Source organism: Harpia harpyja, chromosome 5 (genome assembly GCF_026419915.1).
Source record: "Harpia harpyja isolate bHarHar1 chromosome 5, bHarHar1 primary haplotype, whole genome shotgun sequence".
In the NCBI taxonomy this organism is placed as follows: domain Eukaryota; kingdom Metazoa; phylum Chordata; class Aves; order Accipitriformes; family Accipitridae; genus Harpia; species Harpia harpyja.
Genome location: NC_068944.1, coordinates 27,212,939 through 27,239,958, shown reverse-complemented (window position 1 = coordinate 27,239,958; position 27,020 = coordinate 27,212,939). Strand labels below are relative to the sequence as shown.

At 48.7% G+C, this 27,020-nt stretch overlaps 1 protein-coding gene across 1 annotated transcript; it reads right to left on the bottom strand.

Annotated features, from left to right (window-relative positions):
* Positions 1-5,060: 5,060 nt before the first annotated feature.
* GATA6 (GATA binding protein 6) lies at positions 5,061-26,479 on the bottom strand. The gene is made up of 7 exons (XM_052788267.1): positions 26,406-26,479; positions 24,076-25,007; positions 20,318-20,484; positions 16,874-16,999; positions 15,366-15,453; positions 15,165-15,271; positions 5,061-6,672 (listed from the first exon to the last, which is right to left on the bottom strand). Exons 2-7 carry the CDS (start codon positions 24,986-24,988, stop codon positions 6,505-6,507), a joined length of 1,569 nt encoding a protein of 522 aa, XP_052644227.1. The 5' UTR covers positions 24,989-25,007; positions 26,406-26,479; the 3' UTR covers positions 5,061-6,504.
* Positions 26,480-27,020: the final 541 nt, after the last annotated feature.

Genomic DNA, 27,020 nt, shown 5'->3' with positions numbered 1-27,020 from the left:
ACCTCGAGTCACAGCAAGCAGAGGCTGCCCACAGGCAGCTCCTCATGATGCCGCTATGGCCCTGTCACTGCAGTTTAGGCACAGCAGATCTCCCCTCCACCAGGCCTCCTTCCCTCTCCCCTCCCCAGGCCTCTGGCCAAATGCGCACAGCCTCTCCTGTCAGTAAGGCCACTCCTGCCTCTGGGGCAGGAGGCAGGGGAGGTGTGTCTGCCAAGTTTATGCAAACCCTCTTCAGAGTGTGAATGTTCATCAGGATCTGCCCGGCTGGTTTGGGGCTCCTCTGTACTGCAAAGGGGTCAGATGAATAACCAGCCAAATAGACGAGGCACATCCTCTCCCTCTCCCTCTCATGCCACAAGACTGGGTCCTCTCTAAGCAAGGCACAAAAAGCAGCATGATATTTTTTTTAAATGTTATTTATTCCCATGAGAAGAACAAGTAGGATTTGGATCACAGTTGGGGTTCGGTGCACTACAGAAATCTACCATTGCACTCTCTTTTTTAAAATCACCACATTTGCAAGATGATGCATACGTCTCTGTTCATTCTTCAGGCTGTGGGCTTCACAGCATCAAAAGGTCACAGACAGAACACCTGCAGACCTCGGTCTTCAGAGAAGGCTTCCTTCCTGATTCTCCAAGAGCAGCAAGCTGCTTAGCAGCCCCTGCCTGTGTGCCATGCCATAAGAGGTGACAGATTTTCAAGTCTTGTTTGTTCAACTTTGAAACACAGCCTTTTCTTCTGTGGAACTCAGGATGTATTTAATAGGAAACAATAAAGATGCAGGACAGTTTTGGAGAGGAAGTAGGACATTTTAGGTAGGCAAAAAATAATTAATTATGCTGAAACTGGGTCAAAACACCACAGTGTTTACCACGGCTTTCAGGAAGGATGCCATGGGGTTTTTAATAACGACAAAAATTCAAGATCTCAGCATTGGGTCTCATTCCAAAAAGTAATACAGTTTCAGACCAAATGGAAACTAATCCGGACTATAAATCACGATGCAGCAGATGTAACCATCTCAGTCCTGAACCCAGTCACTTTTGGTTGGCTAAAGCTGATCTTCCAGCCAACTTTGTTGCAAAGGCAAGAGATTGAGCACTCGTCTTCATCCCTTGCTGTCGCTCCCATCACTAATTATGTTCATTGTTTCATCTGAAGCTAATTTATCTTTTGAATTAATCCGTCTTCACCTTCTGGCCACTAGATCTTGTTATGTCTTTCTCTGCAAGGTCAAAAGCCTGTTAGCACCTACCATTTTCTCCCTGTGAAGGGACTTACTATACTACTCACTTTTTAGTCTTCCTTTAGATACTCTAAGCAGACTGTGGTCTTTAAATTTGGCAAGGCCAGACGTTTTCCCCAGTCCTTAAATAATTTCTGTGGTTCTTTTCCCTAACCTCGCCAATTTTTCAACATCCTTTTCAAATGTGGATGCCAGGTCTGGATGCAGCATCCCAAAGTAAAATTACCTCCTTACTCCAACTCAGTATTTTCCTGATTATTTGTTCAAGGAGTACATTAGCACTTTTGGTTACTACATTGCTCTGACAACTCGTTTGACCACGTGTCCACCCAGGCACCTAAATCCTACTCCCCTCTCCTACATATTATACCAACTTTCATCAGATATCTTTAAGGAACGATTAAGAAGTGATTCCAAAACACGTTACAAACCTGTAACGAAGACTTCAAGGCTTTTGAAACATGTGGAGCAGAAGGCACTTGAAACTGTTCCTCAAGCCCTCCGTTTCCTTCTCACTGGCCCACTGCAATAACCCTTGCCCTATATTTTAATACTGAATTCAGTGTGTTTGACACAACCCTGGAATGTCCAGTATATACAGATTTAGGAACTGGAGGATCTGTGAGGAATGAAGTTCAGGACAGCTGGATAAGGAATATCTGGAGCTGTGAGCACACAGGAAGAGTTGAAGTCCATTTTGGGTTTCTGCAGCCTGTGCTCAGCTAAGGCTCATAGTAGCAGGGACAGGGTGTCACTTCTAAATCCCTTCTTCTCTTGGAAAGCAGCAGAAGTGATATTATTTTTACACAGGAACAGACAGTAAATTATCGAAGTTCTACATGGCAAATGTTACAGGGCTGGCACGTGGCTCTGTCTAGCTTTGCAGCAAGAAAACCAAATTGAATCAGCTACTTTGGCTCCTCACTTCATACCCAGGTCCTTGCCCTCTGATCACACACACGTAATGAAGCCCACCTGCAGTTCTGGAAACAGCTAGGCGCCTCTGACTCCCTTTGGGCAACCTGTCCAAGGCTGGTTCTCTCCACTTTACCCAGGTCACCAACCCAAGCCCAGCAGCTGTTGCACCCTCACATACCTCCACAGCACTCGTACCACACCAGTATATGCCCTCAATGCCATGCTGAAAAATACCATTCTGGACCACGGTAGGGATCTCAACTTATTTCAAGCACTTTGAACACAAAAAATATGATTATGGGTGAGGGTGATGGGAACACTACTAAAACAACCCTGGGACCTAGGGAAGACTGGAGCCCAGGGTAACACACATGGCCAGGAGCAGTCTACTCTTGAAGGGCCACCCAAGCAAATGTGAGCCTTCTAGTATTGCTTGGTGGGGGACCCTGAAGCAGATGCCTTGAGACACTGGCTATTTAACTTTGGCTGTTTCCAGAGAAAAGGTCCTAACATGGCAAATAACCATATGCTTTTTTTTCCCCAAATGTCAACTCTGAAGCTTCATTCTGGTACTAGAGAGACTCTCTGGGGTCAATCTGGCTCGTTCAGCCTCACTAGTAACCGAGATCCATGGTCAAACTCTTTGTTCTTTCTCAGCCCATGCCAGAGGCTGTCACTGAAGAGAAACAGGGATAAGTGAGGAAAGCATCTGGCCAGGCCGTCCATCAGTATCAGTGCTATTGATGATATATGAGCCAGAGCAAAATCCAGCTCAGAGCCATGCCAGCTCAGCAGGACTAAAAGGCAAAATTTACAAAAAAAAAAAAAAAAAAAAGAAACCTTTATTTTGTCGAGCAGTAGCAGCTCCAGCAATCAATATACTTGGAGAGCAGTTTAGGTGAGTAGGGAGGTACTGTTCTTACAGTCTTTTTCCATGTAAAATCATAACACAGAACCTGGCTTTGAGCTCTTCAGCATCTATACAGTAAGGCAACATGGTACTGCACTCCCCTCTTGCAGAGGGATGAAAACCTGATTTAGCCCTGCTTCTGGTCCAAGGAGGTAAAATATTTCATTCTTGATGTTTTTGCTGATAAGAAATAACAGGAAACACCTTCTCTATGAAATGTTGCTTTTTCTATTTTTTTCTTTTTCTTTTTTTTCCCTGATATTGCCTAAAAGAGTATTTTCAGCCTCAGATCCAAGAAGAGTCTTTTCACATAGGGCATCTTTTTATGCCCCCTGCAAGACTACTTATCTGCAGGAACCACCCCAAGCCAGACCCTGGCTTAAGGTGGTGCTGAGAAGGGAGCAGGGCCTCCTGGGAGCCCTCTTAAATTGTGCCATAGGGTTTCAAAGCAGCATGGCCTTCCACGCAAGACAGTCAGCAACCAGCTGACTTTTTCTGCAGCCCAAAACTGGGACATGCTACTCTAAACCTCCTGTTTTATGATAACTCCAAGCAATACAGCTCTGACATACCTGGCAGTGAGTTTTGTGCTAGGCTTTTCAGAAGTGGCACACCAAACTTCACCCCGGGCAAGAAAAAAGGAAAAAAAAAGGATGCCAACCCCAGCTAAGGCTGAACACTCTTCAACACCAGTTAGCAACAGCTTTTTTATCCATTTAAGTGTCAACATTGGAAAACCACAGAAAAGGGCATTTTAGCCAACAAATGCTTCAAAAGGAAAGATATTCACCCTCTTCTCCACACCTTTTGCTTTTTGAACCTAATGTTTCTCTGCATGGCTCACTTTGCACTCAGATAGGGATTTATTTTTGTAAATCACAAGATCCAAGCCCACATGTCGCCAAGGGTAGCAGAGCTGGGGTACCCAGTCACATCAACCCCCAGGGAGCAAGGATGTGAGGTGGCCCTGCAACCAAGCCTGGTGTGACAGTCCCACCAGGAAGGGTGATGGGTCCCCACTCCTGGCTGGCTAGAGCAGCCCAAACCCCAGGGAAGGCTTGGCCTGACCCCTTTTTGCTAGAAGCTGTTCCCCTCCAAGGGCTGTGCTGCAGTGTTCATCCGGCAGTCCTCACAATACCCCTGGGGTAAGGAGGTGGCCTCGACTGTTGGGATTGGAAAACCAAGAGGCTGATTCTCAGCTGGTGCAAATCAACATAGCTTCACTGGAGGCCAAAGAACTATCCCAATTCACCCCAAATGAAGGCCTGGCTCAGAGAGGTGAAGGGATGTATCGCAGCCACTCCATGCATCACTGGGTACAGAGGTTGGGCATCCCAGCTTCCCGGTCCCACAGTACTGCTGACATAGCTGGAAATCACACTCGGTGGCTAGTCTTGCTCCAATCAGCTGAGCAATGCAGAGGACCAGTCCTCAGAGCCAGCAAAAGGTTTTCCACTCCCCTCAGTAGCTAAAATTCACTGTCTTCTCTTCTCAGCAGCAGCAGCGCCTTCAGTTTTTGCTGCCCTTCACCTTTGGCCACCAGAGGATGCCAGAAGGCATGCAACAGCTCTGCCACCCAGTTGGCCTTACGCAGTTATGTCTGCAGTGGGTGACAGGCTGATATTTGCACACATAGGGGACCTGGTGATAGCCTTTAGCTATGGTGTGAAGGCCAAGCAAAACCATGACAGTTCTCACAAAGCATGGGATCAGTTCCCAAGACTTTCATCAGAAAAAACCTCCTGCGTGTGCATGAGGGTCTTGTGTTGGTAGGTGGAGGCCCTAGTTTTACATATCATCAGAAGGCGTAGTGAGGGGAGCTGCAGAAAAGCCACACGCAATGCAGACTTAGCTAGCCAGAGCAGGCACTTCAGCTGGAGACCTTCCTTGCAGCCATCAGGCACGCCGCCCACATCAGGTACATTTCCATAGCTTTGAATGTAGCTTAACAACTGCATTGGAGACAAAGAAGGCGGCACAGTGTACAGGAAGAAAAAATATCCCAAAATGATACCCTTTTATTTGTAAAGCTCTGATGAAACAACTTTCCAAATGACATCCCACTTAAAAACCAATGGAAACTAACCTAACCTATGTGTCAGTCACACTATACAGATTGCATCCTACATTTTCAAGATGCCTAAATATCTTATGGAGTATTTACATATGTATCAGTTAGGTAGTAAAGTTTCATTGCGATTTGTTTCTTTCCAGCACATACTTACTCAATGGCAAAAAAACCCCTGGGGATGCATTTGCATTTTTGTACAACACTTTGGAGCAAATGACTAGGGCAATTTTCCTGAGAGAAGGCTTGTTCTTTGAAACTCTTGCTTTAACAACTGGAAATACAGAAAGTGGATGGGTTTTTGTTGCACTAAAAAGCCTAAGGATGCCTAGTTAAGTTTTTCTTTTAAATTATTTACGTACCATTAAGTTAAAATGTTTACATTCATTCATTCGTATAAAAACTGCTGTTAAATCTTATGCAAATGATTTAACACTGATTGCTGCAACGCAAATTGCACTTCTTTAAAAAAATTATTGTATACATGGAAGAAAAATATCTGATTGCTACCCTGTTTACAAATTTTGACTGACTCTATACAGTTCAGCCAGAAAATACGAACTTTCATAAACCTCAGTCACAGTGTACTTTAAAAGTTATATCGCAGTCTTGCAAAGTGAGTAAATATTTTAAACAAAAAAAAACCCCCACCCCAAAATCTTAACAAGCTGGACCTTGTGAGACTTGTACCAAATGTTGTGATTTCTTCCAGGGGCATAGCTGGGCTCTGAAGAGCAGAGCAAGGCACACTGAAGATGGAGGGCACAGGAAGAGAGGACCGACAGGGTGAAGACATCAAATGTTCGGCGTGAGACGTCTGCACCAACTCAAGCAGTACGTACTTCTGATGCTCGTCAAAAAATATCTTGCTATCTCTGGTAATTAAGGCCTTTGCTACTCCCCCCCGACACTGATGACTTACGCCAAATTCTTGGGGGAGCAGGCAATGAGAAAGTAAAAACAACTATACAATCAGAAAGGCAGCACTGCTGGGTAAGTCGAGGATGTATTTCTGGAATCTATCAATAGGTCTAGGTTTATCTCTTCTTTTTTTTTCAATTTTCTTTTTTTTTTTTCTTTTTTTTCTTTTTTTTTGAGAGTGTAAGGCTGCATTAGCTATCCCCCGGTGGGCATTTGCTTTCTCTATATTTTTCTTGCATAGATGAGGAACTGGATGCTTCAGCAGACCCTCTTTTGAAGGTTGAAAAACACCTCTGCCGCCAAGGCACAAAAACAATTTCAGAGGAATGGTCTTTGCCAGCACTCCCACTGCCGCGGCGACCGCTCTGCAGAAGAAACCGTGTACGGACACCTGGGGGCTGCTGCGCAGAGCCGGGATCCAGCTTCCCTCGCGCCGGGTCACGCCAGAGCCAGGGCACACCAGGGATCCTGTCTCACGGATGCCGTCACTTCGGCCGTGGAGGTCAAGCTGACTCCTGTGTACAGCCCGTCTTGACCTGAATACTTAAGGTTGCTGCTTTCGGGACTGGTGCTCTCTCCTGGGCCAGACATCACTGACGAGCTCACCTGGAGCAGGGGAAAGAGCAAAGAGAGATTTCATTGAGCGGGTGAGCTTTGCACGCACCAGGGTGTGAGTGGGAGCACGGTGGGCTCAGGGCACAGCTGCTATCCCAGGATTTCTGTGGAAAGCCTGGGTTTGCCCTCTGCTTGCCCCCGTGCCTCAAAATCCTGAAACTGAAAAAATGTCTCAGGGTCAGCCTGCTCGTTCAGTCCTGCTGATGGGAGTGACAGCTGCATTTGGAGATCAGCACGTGGTTATCTTCACAGCAAGGTGGAAAAGAAAGCGCGTGATGTGCAGAAAAACCTGGAAATCAGACCACGATGAAGAAGGTAACATGCGTGTGTCCCACTGCCCCCTACTGAAGGGACACAGATGCCAACACCAAAAAGTGATCCAGGAGTGGTGGCACCTATAGTTTTGCTTCCCAGTGGGAGAAGCCCAATACATCCCAATTCTCCAGCAGTGGGTGCAGATCACCTCCTGGAAATCAACCTTCTTTGGCTCCCTCGACCTTGAAATGCCTAAAATCATTCCTCACCCTTCAAAATGCTAGCCACATCCACTTCACCCCTGTAAGACTGGCCACTAAAAGAGATGCTCCTTTCATCTCAAGTGGAGAAACTCTACGCCTTTGAAGCAGGAGCCTTTTTGTTCCGCCAGCTACACACACAAGACAACACACAGGGGAGCCCTGGTAGGCACAAAGATGAACCTCTGAACTACACTGGAACCAGTCCATTTATTTTAACATAGAAATGGAGAGTTACAAAGACAAAGAAGCGATCATTTTTTCCATGAGGCTGAGCAGATCCGCTAAAGAGGAAAAATTTGCAGTGCCAGAGAGAGAAGGGGCAACATTTTCACCTGATAAAGGAAATGTTTAAGAGCTGACTTCATGCAAAATTAACTCTTGGATATGTCAACTTTAAAACCTTAATTTACTTGTTAATGGATAGTCTTCAGATGAGATTCCTTAAAAAGAAAGAAAAAAAAAAAAAAAAAGACTGTCCTAAACTGTGACTGCAGAAGCTTCCTGCCTGCTGTTTAAGTGAAAAGTATACATATTTAATCATTTTACAAGAGTAGAGCTCTTGGCTCTCCTGGAGCCGTGCCAAGCTAGCAGTCCTGACATAGGAAAAGCAAGGCTTCATTTATTCAAATGTAATTTCCAAACAGTCCTGTGCAGGGTTCTTGCTGCTGTGCTCAACCCAGCGAAAACCTCACCTTCTGAAAGAGATACTCATTGCCAGCGGTCACTTTTGTCTGAAATAACCTGGACTCCAATATTTTCTGTAGCTTTTATTAAAATGGTTGATTGCCGCTATTCTTCTACCCAGTCATCAACCAGGATCCCACTCCATCAGTTGCTACCCAGAAATGCAGAGATGGAAGGAACAACTGCTTGCCCCCCAAAAACAGCCGAAACAGCTCTAATCTTAATACGTTTTATCACTCTCTGAAATACACAATTGCCAATCAGTGACAACGAATCTCTGTACCCTCTTTCCCTGTGACTATGCACGGAGAATTCAATGAGGCAAGTTTCACGCTAACCTTTGGGTCCGGTTTTGGTCTTGCATCAGCCTAGTTTTTTAAAAAGGCTTTTTTTATTTCTAATACATCAAATAGATCCCTGTTAGCACAAAAGACAATTTTTAACAGCCTGAGTCTCCCCACAGTGGAAGAAGGGTTTAAATTCGAGTTGAGCAGTGTTTGCTCAACCTGAGCTAAAAATACATGAGCTGCTTTGAAAGGTTACCGTTTGCCCATATTTGCTGCTGTTGTTCTGCTAGGCAAGTATCTTACCACTACCTGTTTTTTCCGGGCTTGGAAAGTATAATTCACCCTTTTCCTGATTCAGCCCTACAAAGGTGGGGCGCAGGGACCCACAGTTTCCATGTGGGGTTATCAGCTACCCCTCCCTCGGGCACCCCAGAAGGGAGGACACGGAGGCACGTCCTGTTTGAAGACTGCCCATCCCTGCCCAACCAAGGCCGGATCCTGGCTCCATTGAGCCAGGGCGGGCAGGACCTGGGCAGGACCGCTGGGCCTGGAAACCCCACCCCAGTAATGTCATGACAAATCCAGACAGCTCAGGCAGCTCCCAAAGTGAGACATGGAAAACAAACTTTAGCTCATGAAAAGGATGCGGCTGAATCACGGCTCTGCTCCCGAGCCTGCCTACCTCTGCTCTTTTCTTCTCCAGCTTTAAGGGATGAAAGATGACAGAGGTTACAGTTAGTTGTTAGAGGACGTTTGTCAGCTGGAATAAATAAGCTGAACAATGCTGCTGCAGTCAACGACCTCTTCTAATTCACAACAGCTGGCTCTATCAATAAAAAGGTAATGGATTTATTTTTATTGCTGAAATCTGATAATAGGATAGATAATCAAATGAAGGTCAGCTTCCCAAGGAAAAAATGAATGAAGCCCGTTGGGAAGAGTTTGCCCCCCAAACAAACAGAGGAAGGTTGTGTTTGTCTCTGCAAAGGTTCTTCTTTTTACACAAACCAGCAGGAGCTGGTCATGGGGCAGCCCCCAGGCAGGTTGTCTGGATTAGAGGTGGCCTTTCTGTAGAGGACCTGCCCACCATGCTCACAGGGAGACCTCAGCCAGAGCCACAGAGGGACTTAGACACCTATATCATACTCAAACCTGCTGTCAATACCCTGGAGCCAAATTCACCCCCACTAAAGCTGGCCTGGATCAAAACCAGGCTGCTTGGCCTGTAGAACAGCACCAGCATCTCTGGCTGAAGGATTCCTGCTATCTTGCACCGACTCCTTCCTGCACCATCTGCCCACAACGGAGAGCAGGGAGAGGGGAGGGACACCCCCTGCCCCGGCGTCCCCCCACACCTCTGCAGCTGAGAGGCAAAAGCTCTGGGCAAGGAGTTGTGCTAATAGCTGGAGGGGGTGGCGAAGGGTCTTGATCTAGACCTTTGCTCTATCAGATAGACCTTTGCTCTATCCACTTCACAGGTTCAAAATGCTGCATGAATTTTGAACATTACAATTAAGTCTGTAGTAAGCTGAGTCTTAGCCGACACTCTCTTCCTCTTCAGTTAGCCTAGTTTAGTTTCACTACACTTAAATGATAAGCACTGTCAGCTGAAACGCACTTGCAAAAACTTCTTTCACATATAACATATTGTGGGAAACTGTGGTGGAGTCCTCAATTTTCCAGCCTCAGCATCCCTGCAATAACTGCCATCCCCACCAAGAGCACTTTCTCCCAATACTGTCACTCCCTGGTTTCTGAAGAGCAAGTCTCGGCACTGCAAAACCACAGCTTTTTTTTCTGATTTAGTGACCCTCTTAGTACGCAAAGTTGTCATTTCTTGCTAGTCCAATTGATCCTTTTGTTTATATTGCAGACGTGTATGTTTACATATCTTCTAATCTCTCCTTTGTATTACAGCAACATAAATCTGTGGCTAATACTTCATTTATTTCCTAAGGGAGGCAACTTCCAGCATGGCTTGGGAAAGCTGATGACCCCACTGCTGTCGAGGGCTGTATGAGTAATTGGCTTTGTTGCTTTGGCAATAAAACGAAACCAAGCAAAATGTATGTGTCCATATGCATATAGAAGTTTTGGGTAGAACCAAAAATACTCTTTTTCCTTGGTTTTCCTCACTGAAGCAAAAAAGCTGAATTGCTTTGTTCTGTTTGATACAAAAAGAAATGCTTTCTTTTGGATACATGTACATGGAGCAAAAAAAAAGAATGACTGAATGTATGATACTGAGTGGGGAGAAGAAAGCAGCATCCAATTTTGTCCAGGAGTGAGGACTAACACAGGAGAGCAGGAGACCAAGAGAAGGTTTACACTGGAGTATCAGATCTCCCAGCATAATGCCCTGACTACCAGACTATTTGGTATTTTAGGTTGCCATGTCCCTCGTGCCTCCTGTTGATCTTATTCCACCTGGTTTAGACAAATATTTACTCATACCAGGACTGAGGCACCGTGTTCCCATTTTCCAGGTGAAAGTCCTACCAACCATGCTGGTGAGCCTTTCTCATGGAAACTCTGTCCTGACGGCTATGAAATTATTCTATACCAACTGAAATCTTTATCAGATAGTCTGAAGGACCCCTGGCCATTCAGCTTTCCGATATCCAGGTGCTTAGGAGAGTTTTTTTAAGACATCGAGTCTCTGGTTCATCCAGACTCTGGGAGATACTGTATGGAGGCTGATTCCCCTATAGCCTGCATGAATGTCTTACCAATCTGCTGCTTAAAAAGAAGCAAAGAACACCACCTCTAACCATCTCGAGAACCGTCTTCTGAAAACAAAAGAAAGCAAATGTAGGAGAAGCTGTTCAGATAATTCAGCCCAGGTTGTCAGGCATTTTGGGGACAGTTAGTAATGCATTTTCCTGCTAGCTCACCACCTGCTGAGGCCATTTCAGACAGCTCTCTCGCTTTCCACCCTACAACACTGAAGAGCCAGTTGTGAACCACTTTTCAAGGTAAACCTCCAAGGGAAGTAAGCGCTAGTTTTACCTGCAAGACAACTGTCCAAAGTTATTCTATGGTGTGTGATTACAGTCCTTCTGAGAAAGCTCCAAACTGGAGGCAAAGGGCGAGCTAGAGTCTTCTGAAAGAGGAGCTCCCCTGGTGCTGCTGAGCCTTTACTGACATCAGCCCTGGCTCAAGGAGCTTCCATGTCCTGCCATAAAAAGCAGATTTTACAGCAGTTTTCATACTGCCTTTTATCCTAATAAGGGAATAAAGTCCTTCTGGGAATCACACTAGTTGGAGCTCCTGCATGGAAATGGATGAGTGTGCGCTACAGGCCGTGCCCTTTATTTAGCAACTTGCTCTGCGTAGCTTTTCTCTGTACAGTTTCAGCAGCATCAAAGGGAGAGCAGGTATAGATGCAGATGCAGGCTGTCTGAAACCTTCAAATCTTCTTTTTATGGGGATGTAAGGCAACTTCATATATCATGCAGCTGGACCTTTTCCATGTTAGTAACACAGGACACCCAGTACTTATACCGCTTAGGAAAACAGAAATAGGCCTAAATCCTAGATCCAGATGTGAATTTGGCACATAGCCCCTTTGCAATGGGACAACGAAATATCTCCGATCCAAACACTTCTACATTTTGGGATGTTTGAAATCAACTTTGCACCCACAGCAATTCATTAATCATATCTTTTAAATGTTTAAACTTCAGCTAGAACATAAAATCAACATTTAAGGTTCTTGCTAATTTGTCTCAAAATTGGCATCATATAAGATCCCCTTCATGAAATGGATAGCCTCAAAGACATTTCCAAGAGTAATTGCTGCCCTTCTCTTTTTCTGCCCTCCCCTCTTTATTTTCCTTTAAAAGAGATAAAGAAAGGTAGGGCGAAAAGTGAATATTACTGACACAAATGAATTCTGCTGAATTTCATTTCCATTAGATTTCTACATAACTGGGAACTCTTTTGGCAGCCTCCCATAAAAGGCATAATAAATTGCTTTTGTACCAGTAGAGGAATTCATTTTCTCTGTTTCATTTAGCAAAAACATTGCTGTGAATTTCAGACAACAGTTTCTAAAACGTCATCAGATTTCGCTGCCTAATGTCAATTTGGCATTTTTCCCCTCTTCACAGAATAAAGGCTGGAGAAGTAAAACCAAAGCAAAACAAAAACAAGTTGCCATGCCAGTTGTGTAACATGCGGGGAATGAGCCAGGTTCGCTCTTCCAGCAGGTGCCCTTGTTTCGGCAACATCACCAGCAGCGCTGGCAGGAATTGATGTCATTCTCGTTAAAGTGACCAAAGATTACAGAGCCTGGGTTCATCCATCTGAGGGTTTTCCCTCCTGACATGGCCCGGAGAAGTTTATTCTCCTTGTGTAAAGCCATTGCCTGTTCTAAGAATAAATACAAACCTTCAGGCTATCAATGGGTCAACTCAGTTGGGGGGGGTGTGTGGAAATCAAGGAAAATAGAAGTCTAGCAGAGTATCTTTGCTTCAGCGTGTGATCAGATTACAGGCTGTCTCGCTCTAAAATGCTGACATCCCTTCACTCCTGACAGCTTCAATGGCCCTTATGAACACTCAGCCCCTCCCATGGGATTTAGGCCCATAAGAAATTATTTCACTTCCTTTGCAGCTAGTGATCATGTTCCCAAATGAAGTCTGGGGCAACAGGAGCCAGTCTTAACAGCCACCACTTTCTGCTTTCCACCTCCAGTCTTCCCTGTCCTCATGCCATTGAATTGCTGATGCTTGGGCAAAGCCAGGACCCCAAGGGAAGGATGTGGCCATACCTGCAACATGTCCTGACAACTGCTCCCCTGCAAATCCCATCCTCATTTATGTACATTCGAGGCTGGAGTGCAGGGGTGGGAGATCACTAGCCCCTCATGTAGCGTCGGGGAGAGTCAAGGGGATGCCCATATGTCTGGTCGCTGCTGCAACCTCCCCGCTTCAGCGCACTTCACAGCCTCCCTCCATTGCTTCCTTTTATTGAAATTTTTCACAAGAGGTAATTTGCAAGTGCTTTGCACATGCAGGCTACATCTGACTGAATTACAGTGGGGGAAAGGCTGTGCAGATGTTACTGTCCTGCCTGCTGGATACAAGGGGACAGATTTCCCTGGCCTTCATGCAAGTGTCCTCTCGCAGCCTGATCTACTACAGAAAAATCAGGGAGAACTGAAGTCCTGGCACTGGGGGATGCCTTCCTTCATGTAATTAAGAGCAGCCTCAAGTTCCCTGGGAGTTTCTCTTAGCTGCAGACAGCTCTCAGCTAGCCTTTTGGCTGACAAACTGTGTCCTACCCCACTCTCCTCTGGTACCCACACAACTCTACCTGGCAAAATTATATTACAAATGGTACTATTAAAATTATAACATGAAGATTATTAATAACAGGTTTGGTATGCTCTCCTAGGGAGAAGGGCTGCAGAAAGGAAGGCAGGCTTTAGCCAGCCAAGAAGGCAACAGCATAGGGGAAATGGGATCTCGTCTATATGGCCCCTCCTCCCCTGAGCAGCACACGGCTGCGCTGCCTACGGCCTACACTGCTGCCTCGGCCTCAGCTGGGACTGTCCTTCTAATTCTGTCCATTATATAAATCTCACGACATTCCTCAGGATCAGTAGTGCTGCTTAAGGCAATGTAAGGAAAATCTGAGGAAAATTTGGCCGCATCTTTTCCGCTGCAAATATTAGGGGAGAGCCTAAAACACTGCATAGTAGTTCACTGGGGGGAGCCTGAAACCCAGTAACAGTTCACTTTTTGGTTAGTGTTTCTCTTTTTTTGATGTGATCTGTTTATTTTATTGGACTGACAGGGTTTTCTCATGTCAAAGACAAGCCCTTTTAGTAATATCCTTGTCTGGCAGCATCCAAACCCAAAACCCAGCGCCTCTGAAACTGGGTGGCCCTGTCAGTCCACAAACAATCGCATTTGCTAAAAATGTTTTTTTTCCTCCCCTTCTACAATGAAACTTTGTACATCAGGAATTAGGATGTGGGAATGCTGAGACATATTGAAAAATAGTTATTATAAACAATGTCTTCTTTTTATTAATAAAGGAGTAGAGAAAGCCACATTAGGAAAGCTTTTCAAAGAAATGATGTGGCAGATTAAAGGATACAGAAGGCCCGAGGAGTGAGTGTGGATACGGATATGTATAGCCAAGGGGTTAGAAATTAATCTACATTAAGCTTTGCAACTTTAGCGCTAGTATTTGTTGTCACACGTGCTAACTGAGTGAAGAAAGGAAGTTTGAGATGGTTTGAGTACATGATGTAAAATAAGGATCAAAACTAAAGCAGGGGATGATCAGTGCTCCTCTGGTGCTCCTCTGAAGCTCAGTGCTGCCAGATGCTGAGCATCTGGCCCCTGAAGAGCCCTTTGCGAGGAGAGGGCTGATCTACGCACTGCAATCAGTGGGCTGCCCCAGCCTGTTTTCAGTTGGGTCTGGATCAGGGTTTAAGTGCACATCTCAGTTTAAAACAAAAACCTTTGCTCTTCCCTCCATACAGCAGGATAAAGTTTTGCTGGAGTATACCAGTCATTTGGGATAATGTGTGCAAATGCATATATATTTAACAGCTTCTGGAAAACGTGAGAGCACCAGTGCCTTGAATTATAAATTCAGATCATTTCAGAAAAAAAGGGGTACATGCACAATTGTTTCTTGAAAGGATCAATTGGGCATGACTTATTGTCTTTCCTCCAGAAGAAAACCTTTGAAATAGAAGAACCTGAACACTTCAAAACAAAATGTCTGGGGTTAAACTGTGGTTAACTTAATCATAAAAATTATATAGATCTTAATTAAGAGGTTTGTAAAGTACTTCAGCTTGTCATTGTGTTTACAGCTATATGTAATATCCTCCAAAAATCTTGTTCCAGTACCAGCTAACAAAACTGGAAAGTTTGTTTAGATTATTGTTCTGCTAGATAAGATAAAAGCTGCGATAACATTGCACAGTGATCAGCCTGCTTACAGATACCAACACCGGCTTACGGCTTACCCCGGAGGCTGCAGTCTGTGTGCTGGGAGAAGCGTTTTTGCTACAGTCATCTGAGTTAGTAGAAGACGTGGATGTTGGAGTCATAGGAACCGCAGTAGTACTGCTACCTGAAAGATGGGGAACCAGTATTAAAAACAAATATTTTCCAGCCAGGGGGAAAAAAACTCTTGCAGCTCAACTGTCTTATCCTTTTATATTTACCAGAGCATGCCTTTGACTTATTTATGTTCTTAGGTTTTCGCTTCCTGGTCTGAATTCCTTCTTTTTTCATAGCAAGAGGTCGGGGAACCTGAAAAAATTAAATTTCCACATCAATCACAGAGGTATATGTATTCTAATACAAAAAATCAAAATACACTACAAGATCAAACAGTGATGTTGAAAATGCCTGTTGAAGTCATGTATAGCAAGTAAATTTTTCCTGTGTCACAGTAGCGATTCCAAAAAAACTTTGCATTTTATTTCGGCAAAGCAATGGGTTGTTTCACGGGGAGTTGTATCTGAATAAAGCAAGCAGGGAAACTTTTTTCTTTAAGTGGGCTAAACACTGTTTCCAACACCTCAGTCAGTCCACAGATAAACAGCACACTTTTAGGGAAAAACAGCATCATTTGGCCCCAGGTCATATGAAATTGAATTGGACAGGGTATATCTGATCCCTGATTCCTTATTCCAGTCAGTTAGGAATTATCTCCAGTGGCTGATCCTGGAAAGCAAGAATGCATATGAGAGGAAAAAATATTCCTCTTCCTATGGACCAGCTACGCAAACCAGATCATTGCCACTAAGTGTCTTAGGACAGAAGCTTTAGGCCATAATCGACTTAGTATTTGATCTTATAAGCAGTTCTACCTGTGATACAGCCTTATAGTATCCAAATTTATATTTATGGGGAAAATGTGCTCGGAAATCAGCTTTGTGTTCTGTGTCATCACAACAATAATCATTATACAGAAAACATTGGCTTAAAATATATTTTAACTTAATGATAACATGAGTTTGGGGAAAGACAATTCAGGCATATGCTTACTATCATTATAATGTTTAAACCTGTGATATAATTTACTTTTTCCTTGAGGACTAGACTAAGTCCCAATCAATCCGAATGCCCTAACTCTTCAAACACTTTTGCTTGACTGTAACTTAATCCACAGGGGCATAACAGGCTCCAAGTCTCACCCAAAACATACTCCACCACATTGAGGACAGAGCTATTTTCTTCCTCTATTATTGCCTAGCAAAGGCTGGAATGACATTTAAAGTTTTGCTGGCATAGCTATGTCTGTGCATGAAAAACTGTCTTATTAAAGGTCTAGGGGTTTTTTTTCCCACTGCAGAGCTCGTTTAAATCCCGGTGGCAAAAAGACCCCTGCCACTCATCCAGAGGTGGTTTCTTTGTACAGATCTGTCAGGAGAGCTACAACGGCAAACACATTAACTTGTCAAAACCATAACTTGCTAAAACGGTATAACCATTTTCTAATGCTGGGCATTTTTCAGTCATTTTATCCTTCTTTTTTTTTTTTTTAACTCCATGGTCCAAACTGTGAGCCAAGACCATTAGCATCAACAGAAACATTGACCCAGCTTGAGGAAGCCCAATGCCACCCCTCCAAAGACACCGGGCACCCACCGGCGGGAGGACCACCCCTTCCCCAAAGGAGCATCAGAACCGGCAGGGAATCTCCCTCGGCAAAGCGGCCGCTTACCCCGTGGAGCTTCATGTAGAGGCCGCAGGCATTGCAGACAGGCTCACCCTCCGCGTTCCTGCGCCACAGGGTGGTGGTTGTGGTGTGGCAGTTGGCACAGGACAAGCCTAGGCGCCGGGACGAGGGCTAGGGGCAAGCGTAGGCAAACACAGGCATAAACAGGCGGGCAGGAGCAAATGATTTATGCCTTTACAGTTTATAAAAAGTACTTTAACACGCAGCGGGGACAGTAGGAGGGGTTTTTATAGCATCTATCAGTAACGTCCCAGAATTAAAACAAGATTATCCTCATTTCAGAGACTGGAAAGCTGACATGAAGAGGTACTGTGAGTCTGCAACTCTGCGCAGTCATGGCAGAGGCAAAATTCACATTTGGGAGCTGCTGACTCAGGGACCTCTGTTCAGACCGCCAGGCACTGGCTCTTCTTCCACCAGGACAGCTAGGAAGCATCTCCACTACAGCTCCATCCAGCTGAGGAGAAGGCACTTCACCCCTGTGCCGCCTCTCCAGCCGGTTCAACGCCCTCTCCCCTGTGCAGTGGGCAAAGAGGCAGCTCTGAACCTGCCACCAATACTCCCAACTTACCGGAAAAATCAGCCACTTTAATCACCTGCCCTTGGTGGCACCACGGCTGGGGAAAACTTTCCTGGACATCACAGGAGTAACATGTACAACAGTGGCATCTTTGTAAAAAGATCTTTTAATCATCGCCCATTTTACCCTCACGCAAAAAACAATGTGCCTCTGGAGCGTATTTTACAGAGCAGAGCTTCACCTCGGCCAGCAGAAAAGCTGGTGGGTGACAACAAGGTCCCCAATGCAAACAAGCCATTTATGACACTCTTCCGTGGAGTTTGGAGCCAAGATGAAGCAACCGTGTATCAGAAATAACCGTATAACCCAGAGCTTTATGGCTGCAGGCTGTATATCATAAGTGAAGGCAGTCCTCATAAACATGTGAAATGAAGGTGAATGGGTTATAAAAGTCCCTGTAACAAGTGATCTCTTTTACGTTCATCACAAGCAAAGAATTCCAGCTACATCATAAATCTAGTCTTTTTCAAAGTATCGTATTGTCAAAAAAAAAAAAAAAATCTGTGCCTAGCTCTGTGTCTGGCAGCTGAACAAGTTTACATGGAGAAGTCAGTTTTAGAGGATTGCATTAATCTTATTCTGACTATAAAGTGCCCATAACTGAAATTACTAACTTAAGGGTACAATGCCCTTCCTCTTGAATCATTTACTCCTGGGCTGTTAAGACGTAGTTCGGTCACCTTTGATACCGCAGAGCTGCCTGCCACTTGGGAAACCGATAAAAATGTTTTGAGAATGAAGAATATTCCAGAGTAATAACCGAGTTTCTTGAATTTTATCTGTTCAAGTTTCTTTAGCAGTAAGCTGTCATCTTACACCACAGCTCAGAAAGAATTCCAGATTAAATACGAATTTTGTAACTTTGAATCAGTAATCCATTATTAATTGCACAGCAAAAAAAACCCAGCCAAGTGTAATATAGGTTGAAGTACATGCATATACTTTTTAATCTTAAAAATCCAGGTCTCATGAAAACAGAATTTTTGGCCTTGTTATTAAATACATGCGCACACAGCGTCCAAATTGCACCCCTTGATTCAATAGAGTTTTACATGGATCAGGTGAAAAAAAGCTGCTTTTAACACATATGCTTCGTTTTCTTTCTTTGCAAGTGAAATGCTGTCAGACATTTCACTCTGTTAAATCTTTCTTTCTTTTGTATGCAGTCTGGTATAAATCTTCATATATTTTATTTCAATAGCTTCTGCGCATTCCTATATCTAAACAAACAGGGGGGGTTTGGGCATGTTTTGAAGCTAAAATGACTGTTCTGCTGCAGGAATTTTATCAGAAACTTTGGGGCAATCTAAACATGTTTAGCATTTTCAAAACATTTTCCCTTCTCACCTACATATTTCCAACTGTATGAACACACAGTCATGCTTGATTTATAGTTATGGCCGGGGTACTCGGTAGGGATTGTTACGCAGAGCTATTTCAGAGTTATTTCACTGAGGTGTCAGGCTGAAATCGGGCTGCAGTTTGACTCTGTTTTAGTCTCCTCAACCCCACCTCTCCTTCAAAAAAAAAGAAAAGAAACACAGAAATGCCAGAGCCAGGTATCAGCTACTTGAAATCTGCATTGGGCCAGCGTGCCACGGCCAGTCAAGCTCTGACACTTCAGACAAGCGGCAGATCTGGCCCATCTGCTGCGTTTGTCCCTGGTGATGAGATAACACCTTGTGTCATGAAATGTAGTGGACAACGGGCTGGAAAAAATGGGTACCCAGCAGTAATCAACCTCTGGATTAAAGTTAAATTAACTCTTTGGCTTAAAGAAAGGTCTTTAAGCAGAGGTGGGCTGGTTCTTGAGCGCTTACTGTCTGCTCTGATCATCACGGGTTTGGTTTTTGTTTCCCCACCCCCGCTCCCGTAAGGGCATTAAATTCAAATGATTGTGAAATAAAGAATGGGATGTGTTTTAACACTAGGAAAACAGGCATGGAGCAAAGCAGCTGGCGTGACTGAAAGGGGCTTGAAAGGCTGATGGGTTTGATACACTGTCTCCATACACAAGGGTCCAAACATCAGCTTGGATTATACTGGCGTGATTTATTGTGGCTCACTCGGTAACAGCCATTACTGAAGAGCGTATTCTTTCTCTCTGCTGACCTCCACCCAGATTTGCTAAACATAATGTGCAGTTCCCACTTGTTAAATTTTCTCCTTGCCTATTCAGTGCCAGCCTGAGTTATAAACAGGGGTTCTGGTTTGTACTATTTATTTCCCCCCCTAGTTTTAGGAGTATATTTTTAGAAAAATTGCTGCTCATTTCTTAGGAGTAAAACAAAACAAAGGCTATTATCATTGTTTAAACAATTGGTTTTCTTTGAATTATATACAAAACTTGCTTACATTCCCAAGGATCGAGCTCTCAGCAAACAAAGCAGGTCTGGAGAAATTCCTAGCCCTCTGAACAAACACTTTCCAACCTTGATTTTTTTTTTTTTTTTCTGTTGGAAACGTCCAACATCAGCAGCACAAATTTCTTCCAAGCCGCCGATGCCCCCTCACCGACAGGGTCTATCAACTCAAGAAGCCAGGCCGGCCCGTGCCCTGTGTGTGGCTCACTGGGGGCAGAGGGCGATTTCGCCAGCGCAGGGCCTGGAGGTGGGCCTGAAGCAGCACCCAAAGGGCTGCCAGCCCTTTTGCCCCTCACCGGGACCACTTTGGCCTGCAAACCTGGTTAGGAGCCCCGCTTTGGTTTTGCAGCCAGGGGGATCACCAGGCTAACACGCTCTGATTGTGCTGGCCCACCCTTGCCCCTGCTTTCCCCCTGGCTAGCGCTGACTGGGTGTCCCTCGGGGTGCAGCTCCTCTCGTCCCCTCCTCCCCTCCATCCCCACTCACCACTCTCTTCTGGGGCTTGATGAGGGGCCGGCTGAGGCCGTTCATTTTGGTGTAGAGCCCACAGGCGTTGCACAGGTAGTTGCCGGTGCCGTCCCTCCTCCACAGCGGGGTCTGGATGGAGCCGCAGTTGACGCACTCCCGGCTCTCGGACAGGTCCTCCAGCAGCTCTGGGGGGGGGGGGGGGGGGGGGGGCAGGAGCAGAGGGGAGAGGCGGTGGGGCACGGCCGCCGGAGGACGCGCAGCCCCGCGGAGCGCTGCCCCGGCCCCGCCGCGCCGGGAGACGGGCCCCGGGCAAGCAAGCAACCGGCGCTGTTCAGCCCTCGGAAAAGCAATTCCCCGGCAGTGATCGCGGCCATGCGGTGATTTTTTACAAAAAATCCTCTTTTTTTTTTTTTTAATTTCTTTAAATGTACCAGACTCGCTGCCGGCCCGGCGCAACCTTTGCTTTACAAACCGGAGCGGAGCCGGTGCTCCCCGGGACGGGCTGGGGGCACCGGCCAGGCGGAGCGGCGACGCCCGGCAGCCCTGCACTCACGTCAGGATTTGGCCCGTCGGAAATCTGGCTGAAGCGGCGCGGGGTCCGCTCGAGGGGTGAAGCCCCCGTCGTGGTGCCCACTGAGCAGAGAGGGGGGTACATTTGGCTTTTGCGGGGGGGCAGGGGGAGTTAGGTGCCTGCCAGAATAGCCCGCTTCCACAGCCCGCCCTGGCAGGGGCGGGTTAGAAGAAGCGGTGGTTTTGCCCAATATTCCCCCCGGGTCGAGGCTGGGCAAGGAGTTTTTACCCCGACTCTCATTTTAAATGCTTCGCAACTAGTAAAAACTTCAAGTTTAGAGACAGCGTTTGGGACTCTGGTGTGCCAAGGCAGCGACAGGGAGCGAGCACTTCGCCTCGGCTCTTTTGTCAAATTCGAGCTGGCTGGTAGGAAACGGAGGAAATGGAAAAATATGCGGTGCTCTGCCTCCTGCTCTCATAGCTACTGAACACTGGGAAAAAAAGGGTCTAAATGCACGGCAAAAAGTAAAGAGAACCCACCTATAAAAGCAAACACCTTCACCCCTGTGAATCCTTATATTCTTGTTCTGACTCACCTCTCCATATTTCGGGGGGGGGAAATAAAGATGGGTTTTACATATACCGTGCCACGTTGTGCAGAAATAATAAAAGAAGGTGTTTGGATTTCTGCAGCAGCTTTCAAGTTGAGCATAGGGAAGCCTGTTTCAGACTCATAGCTTCGTCATTGATTTTTTTTTTTTTTTGCTCCCTCCATCCCCTCCGCTACCTGCCTTAATTCATCATTGGGTTATTCTTTTACGTTTCGCTAGCAGCTTTGTGCTGTAAAGCAAAAGAGAGCTTGTAAACGTCAGGCAGCTTTGGAAAGAGGGCTGCGATGACTCGGCGGGCATTGAGCTGAGAAAGAAACGGCCTTTTGGCCCGCACCCACCGAAATACATTTCTCTCTTCCCTTCGTTTGCAGATTATTAGGAGCTAAACAGGAACGGGCACACGGCAGAGTCCAGAGAGCACGGTTCAACTTACGTTGTCAGATCGTAGCTCTGAGCACATCGCTAAGATTTATTAATCTTTGCACTAAAAGCGCCATTGAAGCCTGTAATCAGGGAAATGCTTAAGGCTTCAAGGACGCTGGAAGTTAAACAGTTATTTGTCTCAGCTGTTTACTTCATAACATTACCTTCGTGCCTGCAGAAAGAAATTCTGCCGTGACAATATTTCTCGGGCATTTTAAAGATTTTTTTTTCCCCTTAGATCGTGAGAAATATACTTCCCTCCAAGGAAAGCAAAATAAAGTTCAAATTTTAGATATTGTATTAGTAACTCTACAAGTAACGTTAAGAAAGCTGTATCAAAACTGCCTAATATTTAGCCGTAAAAATATACTGCGGCTACAATTTTCCGGACGGCTGACAGGATGATTTGAAACGGGAGCACGCGTGCCTTCGGCTTTGCTGCCGCGTTTTCTCTTGCAGGAGCAGGAAACCCGCGTGGCCCAGGAGGTCCGGGCTCCTTCGCCCGGCGTTACGGCGCGATGCAGCTCCCCCGGCGCCCATCCTGCCCCTCACCCAGAGACCAACCCCTGCCCCCCGGCTTCCCAGCACTGCGGGCCGGAGGCACCGACTGGGGAAAGGGGAGGAAGGCGCCGCGGCGGCCCGCGCTGCCCGAGCCGCTGCCCGCGCCTTTCCCGCCGGGCCGGCGGCCCCAGGGACACAGGGGCGGGCGGGCGAGGGACCCCCGGCAGCAGGGGAAGCCGCCGTGCCCCTCCCCGGCTGGCTTGGCACTCCTGCCCCAGCCTCCTCCGGCGCCCTGCTCCTTGCCTCCTCTGCTCCTTCTCCCCCAGCCCTCTCCTCTCCCTGCCGCGGGAGTCTCCAACTCCACCTTTCTCCCGGAAAAAAAAACCCAAAACCAAACCCAAGAAAAAAAACCCCCACAAACGGAATTTTTTCCTCCATCACCTAGTTTTACACTGTAACTTTTGGGAATTGAGTTAAAACCCTCAACTTTCGTGTTGCCCTGAGACATGGCTTCTTGGCTTTCCTCTGCCCTTCTACCACCACCACTACAACTGAGTCTTCTTCCCTCTGTCATGTTAGTAAACACCAAGCGGGAGGCTTAAAATGCCTGAATCTGCCGGGAGACAGGAGGAGCATCGTCTACACCCCTCTGGAAAGATGAAAAGCCATCGAGTAATTTTCTGCAACACTGCACTGAAAGAGAAGATCACAGTGTGTATAAAATATACCGACCTGGTGGGGAGTTTATGATTAAAGCAAATGCTGATCAAATGTGTGTGCGCGCGCGTGTATACATACACATATATACATAAATATATATAAATATACACAAATATATGTAAATATACATAGATATATTGAGAGATATATAGACACAACCCCCACACACCCCTCTCTATACGTCTGTATTTATAGATACATAAATGTATTCTAAAGCTGAAGAGACTGCAATAATCGTTAATCTTTCTACCTCTGACTAAATTATCGCAGCTCAACCTCCACTTCTACAATTAATTTACTGACACCGAGAATTTCCTAAACTAAAAAAAAAAAAAAAAAAGGACGGGACACCTCGGAAGCGAAAGTAAAATCCCATCAGGAGGTGCCATATTTTAACAGCAGTTTAGAAACGGGGTTTCTCGTTCGTATCAGAGGTTTTGCTTTGCTGCTTTTCTCGTTTAACGAAGCAGCTAAGGGGTTTGTAGTCGAAATAATCCAAAAGGGGTTAAGCGGACCCCTGCAATTTTCCTCCGCGCTGCAAGAAAGGTGAATTCGCAGCAGTGAATTTGTCACCATTTCGTGGCCAGATCACCGCGTTTTGGGGAAGCAGAAATGTACGGACCAGGGAAGCTTAAAAGCGAGGCTTGCACCGGGCGATTCGTTTAGGGAACGGCGGGTTTGCAACCCGGATTGCCGTGCTCCGAACAACGCCGCTTTTTGGGGGTGTGTTCCCCCCCCCCCCCATCCCACGCAAACGACGAGAGCCACCTCCACGCCAGAAGAGCCGCGGTCCCGGGACCGCCGTCCTGCCACCGGCATCGGAGCCGCCGCAGGCCGCGCCGCCCAGCCGGCGAACCCCGCGCCGGGCCGGGCCGGGCCGGGCCGAGCCAGCCCCGCCGCCGCCTCCCCGCGCCCCGCCGGCACCCCCCGGGGGCCCCGACATGCGGCGGCCGCCCTGCCCTGCCTTGCCGTGCCCGGCCCGCCCCTCGCGCCCCCGGCAGCGGGTCCTACCTGCGCTGGGTGCCCGGACGGGGATGGGGGCGGCCCGGCCCTGGAGGCAGTGCAGCATGGAGTTCTCGAAGGGCGCCGTGGGCCAGGCGGGGGTCAGCTGCGGCCCCACGTAGGACGTGTAGGGCCCCGGGTAGGAGCCGTTGAGCGGCCGGGCCAGGGGGCTGTACTGGTCCCTGGCGCCCAGGCTGTTGCTGTAGGCGCCGGGCTCCCGGGAGGCCCCGTTGGCCACCGGCGGGCTGGGGGAGTAGGGGAAGCGGCCCGAGGGGTGGGAGCCGCCGCCGGTGCTGTATGAGGGGCTCTCCGCGGCCGACTGGGACCAGACGGCGTGGCCGCCGCCCGGGTGGCTGGGCTGGGCCGCCCCGCTGCCCTGCAGGTACGGCAGCGTGGGCAGCATGGAGCCCACGCGGGTCGTGGGCACGTAGACGGGCGAGCTAGGCGTGGAGTGCATGAAGCCGCCCGGAGATCCGTCGTAAGGCGTGGGGCCCTGGGCGGCCGAGATGGCCAAGGTCTGGTACATCTCCTCGGGCTGCTCGGCGCCGAGGGCGCTCGGCTTGGGGCCGCGGCTGGACCAGATCAGCTTGTTGGTTTGGTCTAAATCCGCGAAGAGCAGGATGTCCTCCCAGCTGGGCAGGCCGGAGGGGTGGGGGGCCCCGAAGTGCACGTAGGGGGCGAGCAGCGACCTGCCCTCGGCGGCGGGGGGCGGTGGCGGGGCCGGCCGGTAGCTGCCGTCGGGCTCCGGCAGAGGAGTCTTGCAGGAGCCGCGCTCGCCCTGGGAGCAGCCGGAGGAGGAGGAGGAGGAGGAGGGCGAAGGAGGAGACGGGCGCGGCTCCCTGGTCGCGAAAGGGCAGGAGGAACCGCCGGCGTCCGCAGCGCACCGCTTCACCGCGCAGCAGCCGCCTTCAGCCACGGCCATCCAGGTCCCCTTCTAGCCTCTGGGTGTGGATGGGGAAGGGGGAGGAGGGGAGGAGGAGTGGAGGGGGGGTCCGCAGGGCAGGGCGGGGAAGGAGGACACAAAAGAGCGGGGGGGGGGGGGGGAAGAGAGAAATAATAACAACAAAGTTAGCAAACAGGACAGCCCGTCTCCCTCCCTTAATGAGATTCATCAGGGCTTATCTGGACCCTCTGAGCGCTTAATCAGTCATGTCGCCTCGGCGCTGTTGTCCCTCGCCCCGGCGGAATGGGGTCAGGCAGCCCAGGTCAACAGGGGCCAGGAGCCGCCGCCCGCACCGCGCCCCGCGGAGCGCGGTCCCGCGGGGACAGGGCTGCGGACTCCGGCCCCGCTCCCCGCGCCGCCGGCGGGCTGCTCCCCTCTCCCGCCGCATCTTGGGCTGCGGATTTGAACATGAAGCACGCCGGGGGGAAGGTGGGCGGGAGGACGTGGGGAGAGAGGGGAGCGAGGTGGGAAGGGGGGCATTTTTCCCGGTCTGTGCCAAAGCCCTTTCCTTGGCTGCTGTCGTTGTTGTTACTATGATTATTTCAATGAATGAGTCATTTGACTCGGTTCCACCGAGAAAACAATCAGTAAGGCGATCCCTTTAAGGTTACCTCTCCGGAGAGCGATGTTAGCTTTTCCGCGCATCGCCTCGCTTGTTTGCTTATTTCCAGCCCAAGGTCACGGAAAGGAGGAGGAGAGAAAGGCAGCCGGGAGATGCGCACGGGCCGGGCCCCGACGTGTGCGCGGCGGCACCGGGGCAGGGGCCGCGGCAGGGGCCGGGCCGGGCGGGCTGTGCCTGCCGCAGGGGCCGGTGCCCGCCGGCAGCCCTGCCTGGGGGCCTGCCCGGAGCCCGAGCACACCTTTGGGGGATGGCACCCAGCCCGCGGCCAGCCGATGACCGGTCGCATTGCGGAGCCGCCAGCTTGAGAGAGGCCGGACAGACAGACAAACAGATACAGAGCCCCCCGGTGCCCAGCCTCCCGGAGAAGGGACGGAAAGCGAAAGGGGAGGCAGAGAAGTGACAGCAAGAGAAGCGGGCAGCGCGGCTCTCCGCTCTCAGCCCACCTCGGGGCTCTCCAGATAACCATAGGCACATCAATACAGGACGCACACGCACACACAGCCCCCTCGCAGATAGGCACCGAATACGTCTCTCCCTCCTGCGAGATAACTGCGAGATAAGGCTCCGGCAGATAAGGGCTCCAGGCACCGGCATCGGATGTTTGCCCACAAAGTCTCCCTCGGGCTCCCCCAGCCAGGCGCAGCCGCCGCCGCGCCGCTTTCCTCCCGCAGCGGCCGAAGGCAGAGAGGCAGAAGAGCGGGAAAGAAGACGGGAAATCGCGGCGGGAGGAGCGGGGAAGGGGTGGGTGGGGGAAGGAGAAGCGAGGGGCCAAACCTGCTGCCGGTGCCCGGCATGGGGCCTGGGCGCGGGGCCGCGGCGGGCGGTAAATCCAGTGCGGCGGGGGCGAGCGGCGGCGGCGAGTCCGGCGGCTGCTGCCGAAGCCGATGTATAAAAAGGAGAGAGGAGGCGCCTCTCGCAGCCCTGCCGGAAAACTGCAGGCAGCCGGCCCTGATTGGGCTCGGCGAGCCCTAAACAAACACGGAGCTCCACAGGGGTGCCAGTCCCGGCGGGCAGCCGGACCGCAGCGCGGCCGCGCCGGGGGCGGGAGTGGGCGCAGCCCCCGGGGGGGGGCGGGGGGCACCTCAGGGTGCCCACGGGTGGGGGGGGGCGGACCCCTGCTCGGGGAGCGGGGAAGAGCGGAGGGGGACTCGCCCTCCCAGATGCCCGAGTCTTTTTTTTTTTTTTTTTTTAGCCCAGAAATAATACACACACACACGATAATATCTTCTTTAGGGTGAATATTGACCTTTTATAAGTTTTTTTCCCCGCGCCTCCCGGCCTTGCAGCGGACAGCCCCGGGCTGCGGCCCGGGAGGATGTGTGTCTGGCTCTCGCCCTAAGCAACCAGGTGAACGTCTGCCCTGCCGCCCCCAAATCCCCTTATTTTTGC